The 12,733-nt window shown below is 68.6% G+C and overlaps 1 protein-coding gene across 5 annotated transcripts in view; it reads left to right on the top strand.

Annotated features, from left to right (window-relative positions):
- The window catches only part of HUWE1 (HECT, UBA and WWE domain containing E3 ubiquitin protein ligase 1), a 60,468-nt gene that overhangs the window by 35,818 nt on the left and 11,917 nt on the right, over positions 1–12,733 (top strand). For 3 of the 5 annotated variants that reach the window (XM_077840598.1, XM_077840597.1, XM_077840595.1), the window contains 27 exons: positions 222–303; positions 690–866; positions 953–1,112; positions 1,450–1,808; positions 2,058–2,253; positions 2,814–2,981; positions 3,073–3,218; positions 3,312–3,378; positions 3,539–3,753; positions 3,894–4,108; positions 4,669–4,851; positions 5,014–5,186; positions 5,501–5,649; positions 5,755–5,830; positions 6,223–6,321; positions 6,547–6,680; positions 6,884–7,055; positions 7,450–7,678; positions 7,799–7,977; positions 8,070–8,159; positions 8,241–8,395; positions 8,622–8,667; positions 9,486–9,752; positions 9,903–10,158; positions 10,301–10,434; positions 10,812–11,026; positions 11,434–11,722. In XM_077840598.1, coding sequence (XP_077696724.1) covers positions 222–303; positions 690–866; positions 953–1,112; positions 1,450–1,808; positions 2,058–2,253; positions 2,814–2,981; positions 3,073–3,218; positions 3,312–3,378; positions 3,539–3,753; positions 3,894–4,108; positions 4,669–4,851; positions 5,014–5,186; positions 5,501–5,649; positions 5,755–5,830; positions 6,223–6,321; positions 6,547–6,680; positions 6,884–7,055; positions 7,450–7,678; positions 7,799–7,977; positions 8,070–8,159; positions 8,241–8,395; positions 8,622–8,667; positions 9,486–9,752; positions 9,903–10,158; positions 10,301–10,434; positions 10,812–11,026; positions 11,434–11,722 — 4,631 coding nt within the window. The remainder of the gene's footprint in view (positions 1–221; positions 304–689; positions 867–952; positions 1,113–1,449; positions 1,809–2,057; positions 2,254–2,813; positions 2,982–3,072; positions 3,219–3,311; positions 3,379–3,538; positions 3,754–3,893; positions 4,109–4,668; positions 4,852–5,013; positions 5,187–5,500; positions 5,650–5,754; positions 5,831–6,222; positions 6,322–6,546; positions 6,681–6,883; positions 7,056–7,449; positions 7,679–7,798; positions 7,978–8,069; positions 8,160–8,240; positions 8,396–8,621; positions 8,668–9,485; positions 9,753–9,902; positions 10,159–10,300; positions 10,435–10,811; positions 11,027–11,433; positions 11,723–12,733) is intronic. The other 2 variants (XM_077840599.1, XM_077840596.1) reach the window with 1 other exon arrangement.

The raw sequence follows: 12,733 nt of genomic DNA, 5'->3' as shown, positions 1-12,733 counted from the left end.
TGCATCTTGGGCAAACAGGGGACAGGGTCCCCATAGGACTGACCTGGGGTGCTGCTCAGACCCTGCAAATACACACCCCATAGGGGACAGGCCCGTGCTCCATTCCCCACCCCCTTGAGCCAACCAGTCCCTGCCCTGGGGCCAGATCGGGGCTGGCGCACCCTAGAGGGGCAGGCCTGGCCCATTCCATGGGCCTGACTGCCCTTCCCTCCCTGCCCCAGGTGGATCACCCCAGTGTTGCTGCTCATTGACTTTTACGAGAAGACGGCCATCTCGTCCAAGAGGAGAGCCCAGATGAACAAGGTACAGGCCTTGTCGGCTCTGCCCGGGGGGATCTGTGCCCGTCGCCTCCCTCTCTGCTCGGCCACCGGGCAAGGAGCGTCCCTAGTGGAAAAGGCTGAGGGGATCAGGGAGGGATGCTGGCAGCGGGTGGTGGGGGGAGAGCAGGCCTGAGGGTGGGAGGATCCAGGTGGCTGGGAGTGGGGGGAAGAGCAGGCCAGGTGGGTGGGGGGATCTGGGCTGCTGGGGGTGCCGCAGGCCTGGGGGGATCCGGGCGGCTGTGGGGGAGCGCAGGCCGGGGGCTGGGGGGAGTGCAGGCCTGGAGGGGCATGGAAGGATCCCAGGCGAGGCGAGGCCCCCGCCCCCCGATCCGCTGGGCTCTGCGAGCGGCTGGGTTCTCTGCCCCCCAGTATCTCCAGGCCAATGGGAACAACTGGCGCTGGTTTGACGACCGCTCGGGCCGCTGGTGCAGCTACAGCGCCAGCAACAACAGCACCATCGACACGGCCTGGAAGGCCGGCGAGACCAGCGTGCGCTTCACCGCCGGCCGCCGGCGCTATACGGTGCAGTTCACCACCATGGTGCAGGTACGGAGAGCGCTCCCCAGGCCCCCGGCTGGCGGGCATCCCCAGGCCCACCGACCCCATGCTGAGCCCCCCGCTTCCCCTGCCAGGTGAACGAGGAGACCGGTAACCGGCGCCCCGTGATGCTGACGCTGCTGCGGGTGCCCCGGCTTGGGAAGGGAGCCAAGGAGAGCAACGGGCAGGAGCTGGAGAAGACCCTGGAGGAGGCCAAAGAAACGGAGGGCAAAGCCAAGGAGGAGAAGGCAAATGGTACGCTCCTCGAGCTGGTGGCGGGGCTGCGGGTAGACTGGGGGAGCCCGGAGTGGGGGGCACTGGTAGAGCTGGGGGGAGGGGAGCCCAGGCCCGGGCTGGCTGGGGCTGCGGGGTGGGAGTGGGGGACACCGGGGGAGCCCGGGCTGGGCTGGCGGGGGGGCTGCGGGTCGGGAGTGGGGGACACCAGCAGAGCTGGGGGGAGCCCAGGCCGGGCTGGCGGGGGGGCTGCAGGGTGGGAGTGGGGGACACTGGGGGAGCCGGGGCCGGGCTGGCGGGGGGGCTGCGGGGTGGGAGTGGGGGGCAGCTGCCATCCCCAATGTGCTCTGCCCCCCAGAGGCCCCAGCGCCCGTGGAGCCCCTGCCCCCCGAGAAGGAGGCGGCCCCTGAGGAGCCGAAGGCGGCAGAGATCCTGCTCGAGGGGCTGACAGAGGAGATGGTGACGGTGCTGATCCGGGCCTGCGTGAGCATGCTGGGGGTGCCGGTGGACCCCGACACGCTGCACGCCACCCTGCGCCTCTGCCTACGGCTGACGCGCCACCACAAATACGCCCTGATGTTCGCCGAGCTGCGCAGCACCCGCATGATCCTTGGCCTCACCCAGAGCTCCGGCTTCAACGGCTTCACGCCCCTGGTCACCCTGCTCTTCCGGCACATCATCGAGGAGCCCTGCACCCTGCGCCACACCATGGAGAAGGTGGGAGCTGCCGGCTGGGCCCCTGGGGGACGCTGAGGACCCCATGAGTGCTCCTGGCCCTGCCCCCCCGGCACTGCGTGGGGTCCCCTGGGGAGATGGTGGGTGCTCCCAGCCCCGCCCCCTGTCACCTCATGGGCCCCTGGGCCACGCTGGGGAGATGGTGGGTGCTCCTAGGCCATGCCAGGGAGAAGGTGGGTGCCCCTGGCCCGGCCCCCCCCAGCTGCTGCATTGTGGCCTGTCCCCCTGCAGGTGGTGCGCTCGGCGGCCACCAGCGGCGCGGGCAGCACCACTTCCGGGGTGGTGTCGGGCAGCCTGGGCTCTCGCGAGATCAACTACATCCTGCGTGTGCTGGGCCCGGCCGCCTGCCGCAACCCCGAGATCTTCACCGAGGTGGCCAACGGCTGCATCCGCATCGCCCTGCCCGCCCCCCGCGGCTCAGGCTCCGGTAAGTGGGGCACAGACACCACCCCCGGCTCCCCCGCCCAGACCGGGCAGGCCTGGGACCCAGGGTGCCTGGGTTCTCTCCCGGGCTCTGGGCAGGGAGTGGGGTCTACTGGTTAGAGCAGGGGCCTGGGAGCCAGGACTCCTGGGTTCTACGGGGCTCTGGGAGGGGAGTGGGGTGGGGTCTACTGGTTAGAGCAGGGGCCTGGGAGCCAGGACTCCTGGGTTCTACGGGGCTCTGGGAGGGGAGTGGGGTGGGGTCTACTGGTTAGAGCAGGGGCCTGGGAGCCAGGACTCCTGGGTTCTACGGGGCTCTGGGAGGGGAGTGGGGTGGGGTCTACTGGTTAGAGCAGGGGCCTGGGAGCCAGGACTCTTGGGTTCTACGGGGCTCTGGGAGGGGAGTGGGGTGGGGTCTACTGGTTAGAGCAGGGGCCTGGGAGCCAGGACTCCTGGGTTCTACGGGGCTCTGGGAGGGGAGTGGGGTGGGGTCTACTAGTTAGAGCAGGGGCCTGGGAGCCAGGACTCCTGGGTTCTATTTTGCTTCCCTTTCTCTCCCTTTGGGAGCATCGGACGACGAGTTTGAGAACCTGCGGATCAAAGGCCCCAACGCAGTGCAGCTGGTGAAGACGACGCCGGTGAAGCCGTCTGCCCTGCCCGTCATCCCCGACCCCATCAAGGAGGTGATCTACGACATGCTGAACGCGCTGGCCGCCTACCACGCCCCTGACGAAGGTACCCGCCCCCCTCCCGCTCTGCCAGGCTCCCCATGGCCCGGGGCTCTGGGCCGGCCGAGCTGTGCCTCACCCTCTCCCGTTCTCCGCAGCTGAGAAGAGCGAGACCAAGCTGGGCACGGCCAGCCAGGAGGTGAGCCAGCTGCTGTCGGACGTGGGTGACGACGTGTACCAGCAGTACCGCTCCCTCACCCGCCAGGGCAGCGACTTCGACTCACAGAGCGGCTTCGCCATCACCGTGAGTCCAGCCGGGCGGCGCCGGGGCGGGTGGGGGTGGGGGGTTACCCCACACCAAGGTGACCTGCCGCTGACCCCTCCTCTCCTTTCCCAGGCCCAGGTGTTCAGCGCAGACGGGGCAGCCGCTGAGACGCCACCGTCTGGGACCCCCCAAGGAGAAGGTAACGGTGACTTCCTGGGCTAGGGGACCCCCGTACCCCAATACTGCTGGGGGTCCCCAGGATCCTTCCCTCAGCCACCCCTTGGGGATCTCGGCTGCCACCGGGTTCCCTGAGGACCCCTTTCTGTGCACCCCCCACCTAACCCATCTCCCCCCCGCAGCCTCTACCCCCGAGGAGTCGCGGGAGGGCCGGAAGGACAAGGAGGGAGACAAGGCGACAGAGGAGGGCAAGCAGAAGGCCAAGGGCAGCAAGCCGCTCATGCCTACCTCCACCATCCTGCGCCTGCTGGCTGAGCTGGTGCGCTCCTACGTGGGCATTGCCACCCTCATCGCCAACTACAGCTATACCGTGGGCCAGTCCGAGCTCATCAAGGAGGTGAGGGGCAGCCCGGACACCTGGGTTCTCTCCCCAGCTCTGGGAGGGCAGTGGGGTCTGGGGGGATAGAGCTGGGGGGGCTCGGTGCCAGGGTTCTGGGGTGTGGCATGGGGACCCACTCACCCCTCCCCATGTCCCAGCAGGACTGCAGTGTGTTGGCCTTTGTCCTGGACCACCTGCTGCCCCACACCCAGAACGTGGAGGATAAGGACACCCCCGCACTGGCCCGCCTCTTCCTTGCTAGCCTGGCTGCGGCAGGCAGTGGCACGGATGCCCAGGTGGCGCTGGTGAACGAGGTGAAGGCTGCGTTGGGTCGGGCACTGGCCATGGCAGAGAGCACGGAGAAACACGCCAGGTGAGTGGGGGCTGGCAGCCCTGGGTTCTCTGCCCAGTGGGGAGTCTAACAGGCTGGGGGTCTAACAGGAGTGGGGGTCTAACAGGCTGGGTCAGGAATCAGGGCTCCAGGACCTGGTAAAGGCCATGGCTCCTGGGATGATACAGTGGCTCCCAAATCCCCTCTTCAGGTTTCTGGCCCTGATGGTTGGGGAGAAAAGCTTAAAAGGCCGATGCTGCCGGAGTGTGCTGAGAGCCTGAGCCAGTCGCTTGGGGGGTGGGGCAGGCGGATCTGCCTCGATGCACCTCAGAGGGGTGTCAAGTCCCATTTTGGGAGCTCTGGGCGATTGGTGCTTCACCAGCTGCACCCCACTGAGCGGCAGGGGTCTGTGTGGCAGGAGAAGAACAGCCCACCCCCCCCCCCTTGACTGTTGGGAAGAACATATCTGGGTATCCCACTGCTGACACCAGCACCTCGCTGGGGGTGATCTCCCAGTGCAGACACCAATGCCTGTCCGGATGCAGTGGGGGTGATTCTAGCGTAGGGGTGGTGTGGCTCTGACCCCTCCTTTCCCTCTCCAGGCTGCAGGCCGTGATGTGCATCATCAGCACCATCATGGAGTCCTGCCCCTCCACCTCCAGCTTCTACAGCAGCGCGGCCGCCAAGACCCAGCACAACGGCATGAATAACATCATCCGCCTCTTCCTCAAGAAGGGGCTGGTCAGCGACCTGGCCCGGGTGCCCCACAGCCTCGACCTCTCCAGGTGCGCTCGGGGGCTGGGCACCAGGACTCCTGGGTTCTCTCCTGGCTCTGGGAGGGGAGTGGGGGCTGGTGGTTGGAGCAGGGAGAGCTGGGCACCAGGACTCCTGGGTTCTCTCCCGGCTCTGGGAGGGGAGCGGGGGCTGATGGAGACTCTGCCCTGCAGCCCCAACATGGCCAACACCGTGAACGCGGCGCTGAAGCCCCTGGAGACGCTGTCGCGCATCGTCAACCAGCCCAGCAGCCTCTTCGGCAGCAAGAGCACGGCCAGCAAGAGCAAGGCAGAGGGCGAGGCTCAGGGCGCTGCCCGGGACGCCAACAGCAACCAGCAGGACGTGGGTACGTGGGGCTGGGATCCCTCCCCTCGCCCACAGTCTGTGAGCCCCCGGCCTGCTCCCTCCCGCCTCCCCCTGCTGCCGGGATCCCTCCCCTCGCCCGCAGTCTGTGAGCCCACGGCCTGCTGCTGCCTCCCCCTGCCGGGATCCATCTCCAGTTTTTTTTCCCCCTACTCCACTGGGATCCCTCTCCTCATCACCTGCTGCCAATTCCCCCCAGCCTGCGCCCCTCCCCATGCTCCCAGGATCCCTGCACCCCAGAAGCCTCATGCCCTCTCCCCATCCGTGGGCTGTCCCCTGATCGCACTGTGCCCCCAGGGGAGCCGGGCGAGGCGGGTGCCCACGAGGAGGACCAGGACGCAGGCCAGGCAGAGGTGGCCGACGGCGACATCATGGACGGAGAGGCGGAGGGCGACGCGGTGGTGATCGCTGGGCAGCCTGAGGTGCTCAGCACCCAGGAGATGCAGGTGAGGGGCCGGCCAGCAAGCTGGGAGGGGGGCGCCAGGATGGGGGCCCCTGGATGGGGCATCACTGCTGGCCTGGCCCGCACCTACCACCCTCTGCCCTTGCAGGTGGAGAATGAGCTGGAGGACCTGATAGATGAGCTGCTGGAGCGGGACGGTGGTCCTGGGAACAGTACCATTATCGGTGAGGGCTGTGGGGCAGGCACTGAGGGGCGTGCGCCGGGTCTGGGGCGGGAACTGCTGGGGCACAGCCCGGAGGAGGGTATCTGGAGACGAAGCAGAGCCTGGTGGGTTACTTGCTGCTCTGGGAGCCAGGACTCCTGGGTTCCCTCCCCAGCTGTGGGAGGGGAGTGGGATCAAGTGGCTAGAGCGGGGTGGAGGCAGCGGGGGGCCTGCTCTGATACGGTCAGCAGATGGGGGGCCCATGTAGAGGGGGATCTCGGTCAGGAGCCTGGGGGGCTGAACTCACGCCCCCCTTCCTTGCCTCACCCTGTGGCCCCGGAGCCAAGGGCCTGGCCAGCGCTGCACATGTAGCCATCTGCGGGGCCTCCCTTACCCCATCCCTCCCCCCCACAGTGAGCCGCAGCGGGGAGGAAGACGCCCCGGAGGACGTGCTGATGGACGAGGCCCCCTCCAACCTGAGCCAGGGCTCCACTCTCCAGGCCAACCGGGAAGGTAAGGGTTAACCCACAACGCTGCCCCCGGTGGCCAGTATGGGGCACTGCGGGAGAGACCAGAAGCTGAGCCCTGCAACCTGGGAAACACGTGGGCTGTGTCTGCTGAGAGGAGCCCGGACTCCTGGGTTCTCTCCTGGCACTAGAAGAGGAGTGGGGTCTAGTGGTTAGAGCCAGGGGGCTGGCAAAGGGCAGGGCTGACCTGTGTTCCCCCTACTGTCCCCAGACTCAATGAACATCCTGGACCCCGAAGATGAGGAGGAGCACACGCAGGAGGAAGACAGCAGCGGAAGTAATGAGGACGAGGATGACAGTCAGGACGAGGAGGAGGAGGAAGAGGAGGAAGATGAAGATGATCAGGTGAGGTGGGGGCCAGCAGCTAGCATCACCCCTGGCTCTGAGAGGGGAGTGGGGTCTAATGCTTAGGGTGGGGGGCTGGGAGCCAGGACTCTTGGGTTCTCTCCCGGCTCTGGGAGGGGAGTGGGGGCTGGGCTCCAGGGTTCTCTCCCGGCTCCGGGACAGGGGCCCTGGAGGCTGGCTGTAAGCAGGCTGCGCTCCGGCAGGACGACGAGGAAGGCGAGGAGGGGGAGGAGGAGGAGGAAGACGACGATGGCTCGGAGATGGAGCTGGACGAGGATTACCCCGACATGAACGCCTCGCCCCTTGTGCGTTTCGAGCGCTTCGACCGCGAGGATGACCTCATCATCGAGTTCGACAACATGTTCTCCAGCGCCAGTAAGGGGATGGGGGGCTCGCTGGGCGCCCGGATGCCAGGGTTCTCTCCTGGCCCCGTACTGGGGGCAGGACACCCAGTCGGAGAAGGTGGCCAGGTTTCTCAGCCCCCAGAGTGCAGGGCTCAGGGTGGGGTGGGCTGCAGTCCCCAGGCTTTGTCCCAGAGCTCAGGGTGGGGTGGGGTCCCCAGGTTCTCAGCCGTGGGGTGGGTGGCACCCCAGGCTCTCAGCCAATCCCTGCTAGGCCCCTGAGCCCCATGGTGCATTGGCACCCTACAGCAGGTGGCGTGAGCTGCTCTGAAGGGGCTCTCTGTGGCCTTGGGCTAGCCCAGCCGGGATAGGGCTAGCCCAGGCAGCTGCTAACTTGCCTCTTCTTCCCCCCCCCCCCCCTCCCCCAGCGGATATCCCCCCCTCCCCAGGAAACATCCCGGCCACCCACCCGCTCATGGTGCGGCACGCGGACCACGGCTCCCTGACCCTCGGCAGCGGCTCCTCCACCACCCGCCTAGCCCAGGGCATCGGGCGGAGCCAGCGGACGCTGCGCCAGCTGACGGCCAACACCGGCCACACGATCCACGTGCACTACCCCGGCACGCGGCAGCCCAACCCCCCCCTCATCCTGCAGAGGTGAGATGCACTCGCTCCCGCCTGGCTGGGGGCCCAGCTGCTCCGCCCCAGAGGTAGCTGCATCTCGGCGCTGGAGAAGTACCCTAATCACCCTTTCTCTCCCCCCCCCCCCCCCCTCAGGTTGCTGGGTCCCTCGGCCGCAGCTGACATCCTCCAGCTGAGCAGCAGCCTCCCGCTGCAGAGCCGGGGCCGCGCCCGCCTCCTGGTGGGGAACGACGACGTCCACATCATTGCCCGCTCCGACGACGAGCTGCTGGACGACTTCTTCCACGACCAGAGCACGGCCACCAGCCAAGCAGGTGAGTGCCAGAGGACCCCAGGGGGCCGGGCCTGGCCCTTGGGGGTCGCCAGCTCTGAGCCAGCCTGCTTACCCTCCCTCTTCCCTCTGCAGGGACCCTCTCTAGCATCCCCACCGCCCTGACGCGCTGGACGGAGGAGTGCAAGGTGCTGGACGCAGAGAGCATGCACGACTGCGTCTCAGGTGAGCCTCGTGCCCCCCCCTCCCGCCCGGCCCTGCCCCCTCCTGGTCCAGCCTCCTAACCATGGCTCTTCTCCGTGGCAGTGGTGAAGGTTCCTATTGTTAACCACCTGGAGGCGCTGCGGGATGAGGAGCTGGAGGAGCGCCGGGAGAAGCGCCGTAAGCAGCTGGCCGAGGAGGAGGCCAAAGCCACAGACAAAGCCAAGGAGGAGAAGGATGGGAAGGAGCAGAGCGCCCAGGTGGGGAGCTGCTGCTGAGCTTGTCTGGCCCTTGAGGGCTTAAAGGGCTGGCGGAGAATTAACCATTCCCTGCCCCATTCCCTGCCCACCTGGGCTGGATCATAGCCAGCGTCCCCCAGAGGGGACAGGCCCCATTCCCTGTCCCCCCGAGTCAGCCGGCACCCCTAGAGGTTCCAGGTTGTATTCCCCTCTCCTAACTCCATTCTGTTCCTCTTTTGCTTTCCAGGGGGCGGTGCCCACACCTAACACCGCCACCGAGCAGTCTCTCTCAGGTAACTGCCCCGCCCGTCACCCCCACTTCCCCCTCCGTCCCGGCCGGGCCCAGCAGCGCCCCGAGGCCCTGGGGGATGAGGTAGTAGATTGTATAGTTTTAGGGTCACACCCGGTCTCGGAGATAACTATACAGTCTACTGTCTTTCCCGCGGGGTCACCCTCAGCACTGCGAGCAGGAGCCAGGAACCGCCGTCTCCCCCAGCTCAAGGGGCAGAGGGGGCTGGGAGCCAGGACGCCTGGGTTCTTTCCTGGCTCTGGGAGCATGGTGGGGGAGGGGGGGAATGGTGTGTGGTGGATAGAGCATGGGGGGCCAGTATGCCTGGGTTCTCTCATGGCTCTGGGAAGGGAGTGGGGGCTGATGGGAGCACAGGGGGTCCTGCCCTTAATCATGGGTCTCCGTAGGACTATGAAACAAGCCGTCTGTGCATCCTGCCGAGCTGCGCGTGTGTGAGATGTGGGGCAGCGGGAGGGCCCCCGGGGGTGGATCCAGCCCCTGCAGCATGTGGGTGTCAGATGGGGGGCAGACCCAGCCCCCTCAGTGCAGTCCCCGCCCCCGCCGGGATGAGGTAGTACGTTGTATTGTTGTGGGGTCAGGATTCGTGCCCCAATCAGAGATAACGATACAACTTACTACTTTCCCCAGTGCCGGGCCCTCACCAGCAGGAGGAGGAGCCTGGTGGGCTGGAAGCCAGGACTCCTGGGTTCTCTTCCAGCTGTGGCAGGGGAGCAGGGATCAAGGTGGGGCGGGGCTGGCGTGGCCCAGGTGTGGGGTGTCCCATCTAAGCCCCGTCTCACTCACCCTCCCTCCCCGCCCCAGATGTGGCCAGCCGGACTGACGGCTTTCCTGCCACCCCGCCCACCGCCGAGGGCCCCTCCACTGGCCCCAAGCAGACGCTGGTCACCCTGGAGACCCCGCAGCCGGCAACAGCAGGTGGGGAGCTGCCTCCGGAGCTCACCGGGCAGCCCAGCACCGATGCCTCGCGCCAGCTGCTGGTGCCGGCTGAGCAGGAGGACTCAGGGCCGGGAAGGCCCAGTGCCGACGCGGAGGCCACCCAGATGGAGCTGTCACCCGCCCCCACCATCAGTAAGTGGGGGAGGTTGCGGGGCTGGGAGCCAGGATGCCTGGTTCTATCCTGGCTGTGTCACTGGCTGATTTTGGGAAGGCATCCTTTCCCTCTTTCTGCCTCAGTTTCCCCTTTGGGATCCCCCTGACCCACCCCCGTTTCTCCCCCAGCCTCGCTGTCCCCAGAGAGGGCAGAGGACTCGGATGCCCTGACAGCTGTTAGCAGCCAGCTGGAGGGCTCGCCCATGGACACCAGCAGCCTGGCCTCGTGCAGCCTGGAGGAGGGGGTCGGGGAGGGCGCCGTGCCCAGTGGGGCAGAGCAGCCTCCTGCCCACGGTGCCCACGGGGCGGAGCCAGCTCAGCAGCGCCCTGAGGGCCAGGCCGGCAGCGACAGCCTGGTCGACGCCAGCCAGCAAGGGGAGGACAGGTATGGGCCAGGGTGTGCAGTGGGGTGGTAGGAGGGGTCGGGCTGTGGGGCAGGGGAGTGGGGATCTGGCTTGGGGAGGGACTCGCTAAGGAGGGGTCTGGGGTCTGGCCCCCACTCACCCCCTCCTTCCCATCCCCCCCAGTTCTCCCCCTGCTTCGTCCTCCGAGAGCTCCTCTACCAGGGACTCGGCCGTGGCCATCTCCGGAGCCGACTCCCGGGGCATCCTGGAGGAGCCGCTGCCCTCCACCAGCAGCGAAGAGGAGGACCCGCTAGCAGGTACCGGGGGCGGGGGCAACCGACCAGCCTCTTGGCAGAGGAGCTGGTTAGCCGCGATGCTCTAGCATGGCTGTAGGGGGCGCTGTGCTGCGGGGGCCTCAGCAGGGGGCACTCTCCCCTGGCAGTCAGGGCCAGGCTCTTGATCCCTTCCGGGCATTAAAACTGTGGAGTCAGGGGATGGATGAATCCTGGTGTCCTCGTCAATTCCCAGCTGTCTCCGTTCTCCCGCTGTAACCCCAGGGTGCACAGCCTGCCCCAGAGGTGGCCACATTTCAGCGTGTGGCGATCCATCCCTGTGCAGCATTGTGTGGCTGTTCCCCAGCTGCCCCACCCCAGAGGTGGCTGCATGTTTTGCTGACACCCCCATCTCCTTTCAGGGATAAATCTCCCTGAGGGCGTGGACCCCTCCTTCCTGGCGGCCCTGCCAGACGACATCCGCCGTGAGGTGCTGCAGAACCAGCTGGGCATCCGGCCGCCAGCCCGGCCTCCCCCCACCGCTACCACCCCCACCCCGCCCGTGGTGAGCAACCCCGGGGTGACAGAGGTCAGCCCCGAGTTCCTGGCTGCCCTGCCCCCTGCCATCCAGGAGGAGGTAAGTGCTGCTCCTGGGAAGGCGGGGTTGGGTGGGATGGGGGAGGGCTCTGTCTCAGGTTGGGGGGCTGGGTGGATTGGGGCAGACCTGAGGGGTGAGAGGGTGGGTGAGGCTGGGGGCCATTTCCCTGTCCAAGGCAGTCTCTGCATGGCTGGGCCATGGGGCGGGGCTACGGCCCTGTGGGTGGGGTCTCTGGGTGGGGGCGGGGCTACGGCTCTGGGGGCATGGTCTGTGGACGGGTCTCTGGGCAGGGGTACGGCCCCTTGGATGGGTCTCAGCGTGGGCGGGGCTATGGCTCTGTGGGCGGGGCTATGGCTCTGTGGGCGGGGCTCTGGCCCCATGTGGGTGGTGTGGGCGGGGCTACGGCCCAGGGACAGGTCCCCCCCGCCAGTGACCTGTCCCTCCAGGTGTTGGCGCAGCAGCGGGTGGAGCAGCAGCGGCGGGAGCTGGCGCAGGGCATCAGCTCGGACACGCCCATGGACCCGGTGACCTTCATCCAGACGCTGCCCTCGGACCTGCGGCGCTCGGTGCTGGAGGACATGGAGGACAGTGTCCTGGCCGTCATGCCGCCCGACATCGCCGCCGAGGCCCAGGCCCTGCGCCGCGAGCAGGAGGCCCGGCAGCGTCAGCTCATGCACGAGCGGCTCTTCGGGCACTCCAGCACCTCGGCCCTGTCGGCCATCCTCCGCAGCCCCGGTACGGCCCCCCCAGCCCCCCCCCAGCACCTCAGCCCCGTCGGCCATCCTCCGCAGCCCCGGTACGGCCCCCCCCCGCCCCCCCCCCAGCACCTCAGCCCCGTCGGCCATCCTCCGCAGCCCCGGTACGGCCCCCCCAGCCCCCCCCCAGCACCTCGGCCCCGTCGGCCGTCCTCCGCAGCCCCGGTACGGCCCCCCCAGCCCCCCCCCAGCACCTCAGCCCCGTCGGCCATCCTCCGCAGCCCCGGTACGGCCCCCCCCAGCCCCCCCCAGCACCTCGGCCCTGTCGGCCATCCTCCGCAGCCCCGGTACGGCCCCCCCAGCCCCCCCCCAGCACCTCGGCCCCGTCGGCCGTCCTCCGCAGCCCCGGTACGGCCCCCCCCCCCCCCCCCCAGCACCTCAGCCCCGTCGGCCATCCTCCGCAGCCCCGGTACGGCCCCCCCAACCCCCCCAGCACCTCGGCCCCGTCGGCCGTCCTCCGCAGCCCCGGTACGGCCCCCCCCAGCACCTCGGCCCCGTCGGCCGTCCTCCGCAGCCCCGGTACGGCCCCCCCCAGCACCTCGGCCCCGTCGGCTGTCCTCCGCAGCCCGGCTACGGCCCCCCCAGCACCTCGGCCCTGTCGGCCATCCTCCGCAGCCCCGGTACGGCCCCCCCAACCCCCCCCAGCACCTCGGCCCCGTCGGCCGTCCTCCGCAGCCCCGGTACGGCCCCCCCAGCCCCCCCCAGCACCTCGGCCCCGTCGGCCGTCCTCCGCAGCCCCGGTACGGCCCCCCCAGCCCCCCCCAGCACCTCGGCCCCGTCGGCCGTCCTCCGCAGCCCCGGTACGGCCCCCCCAGCCCCCCCCCAGCACCTCGGCCCCGTCGGCCGTCCTCTGCAGCCCCGGTACGGCCCCCCCAAGCCCCCCCAGCACCTCGGCCCTTTCGGCCGTCCTCCGCAGCCCCGGTACGGCCCCCCAACCCCCCCCCAGCACCTCGGCCCTGTCGGCCGTCCTCCGCAGCCCCGGTACGGCCCC

This window comes from Eretmochelys imbricata, chromosome 23 (genome assembly GCF_965152235.1).
Source record: "Eretmochelys imbricata isolate rEreImb1 chromosome 23, rEreImb1.hap1, whole genome shotgun sequence".
Lineage (NCBI taxonomy): Eukaryota > Metazoa > Chordata > Testudines > Cheloniidae > Eretmochelys > Eretmochelys imbricata.
Note: the sequence above shows the minus strand (reverse complement) of the source record. Positions and strands in the feature narration are given on the sequence as shown.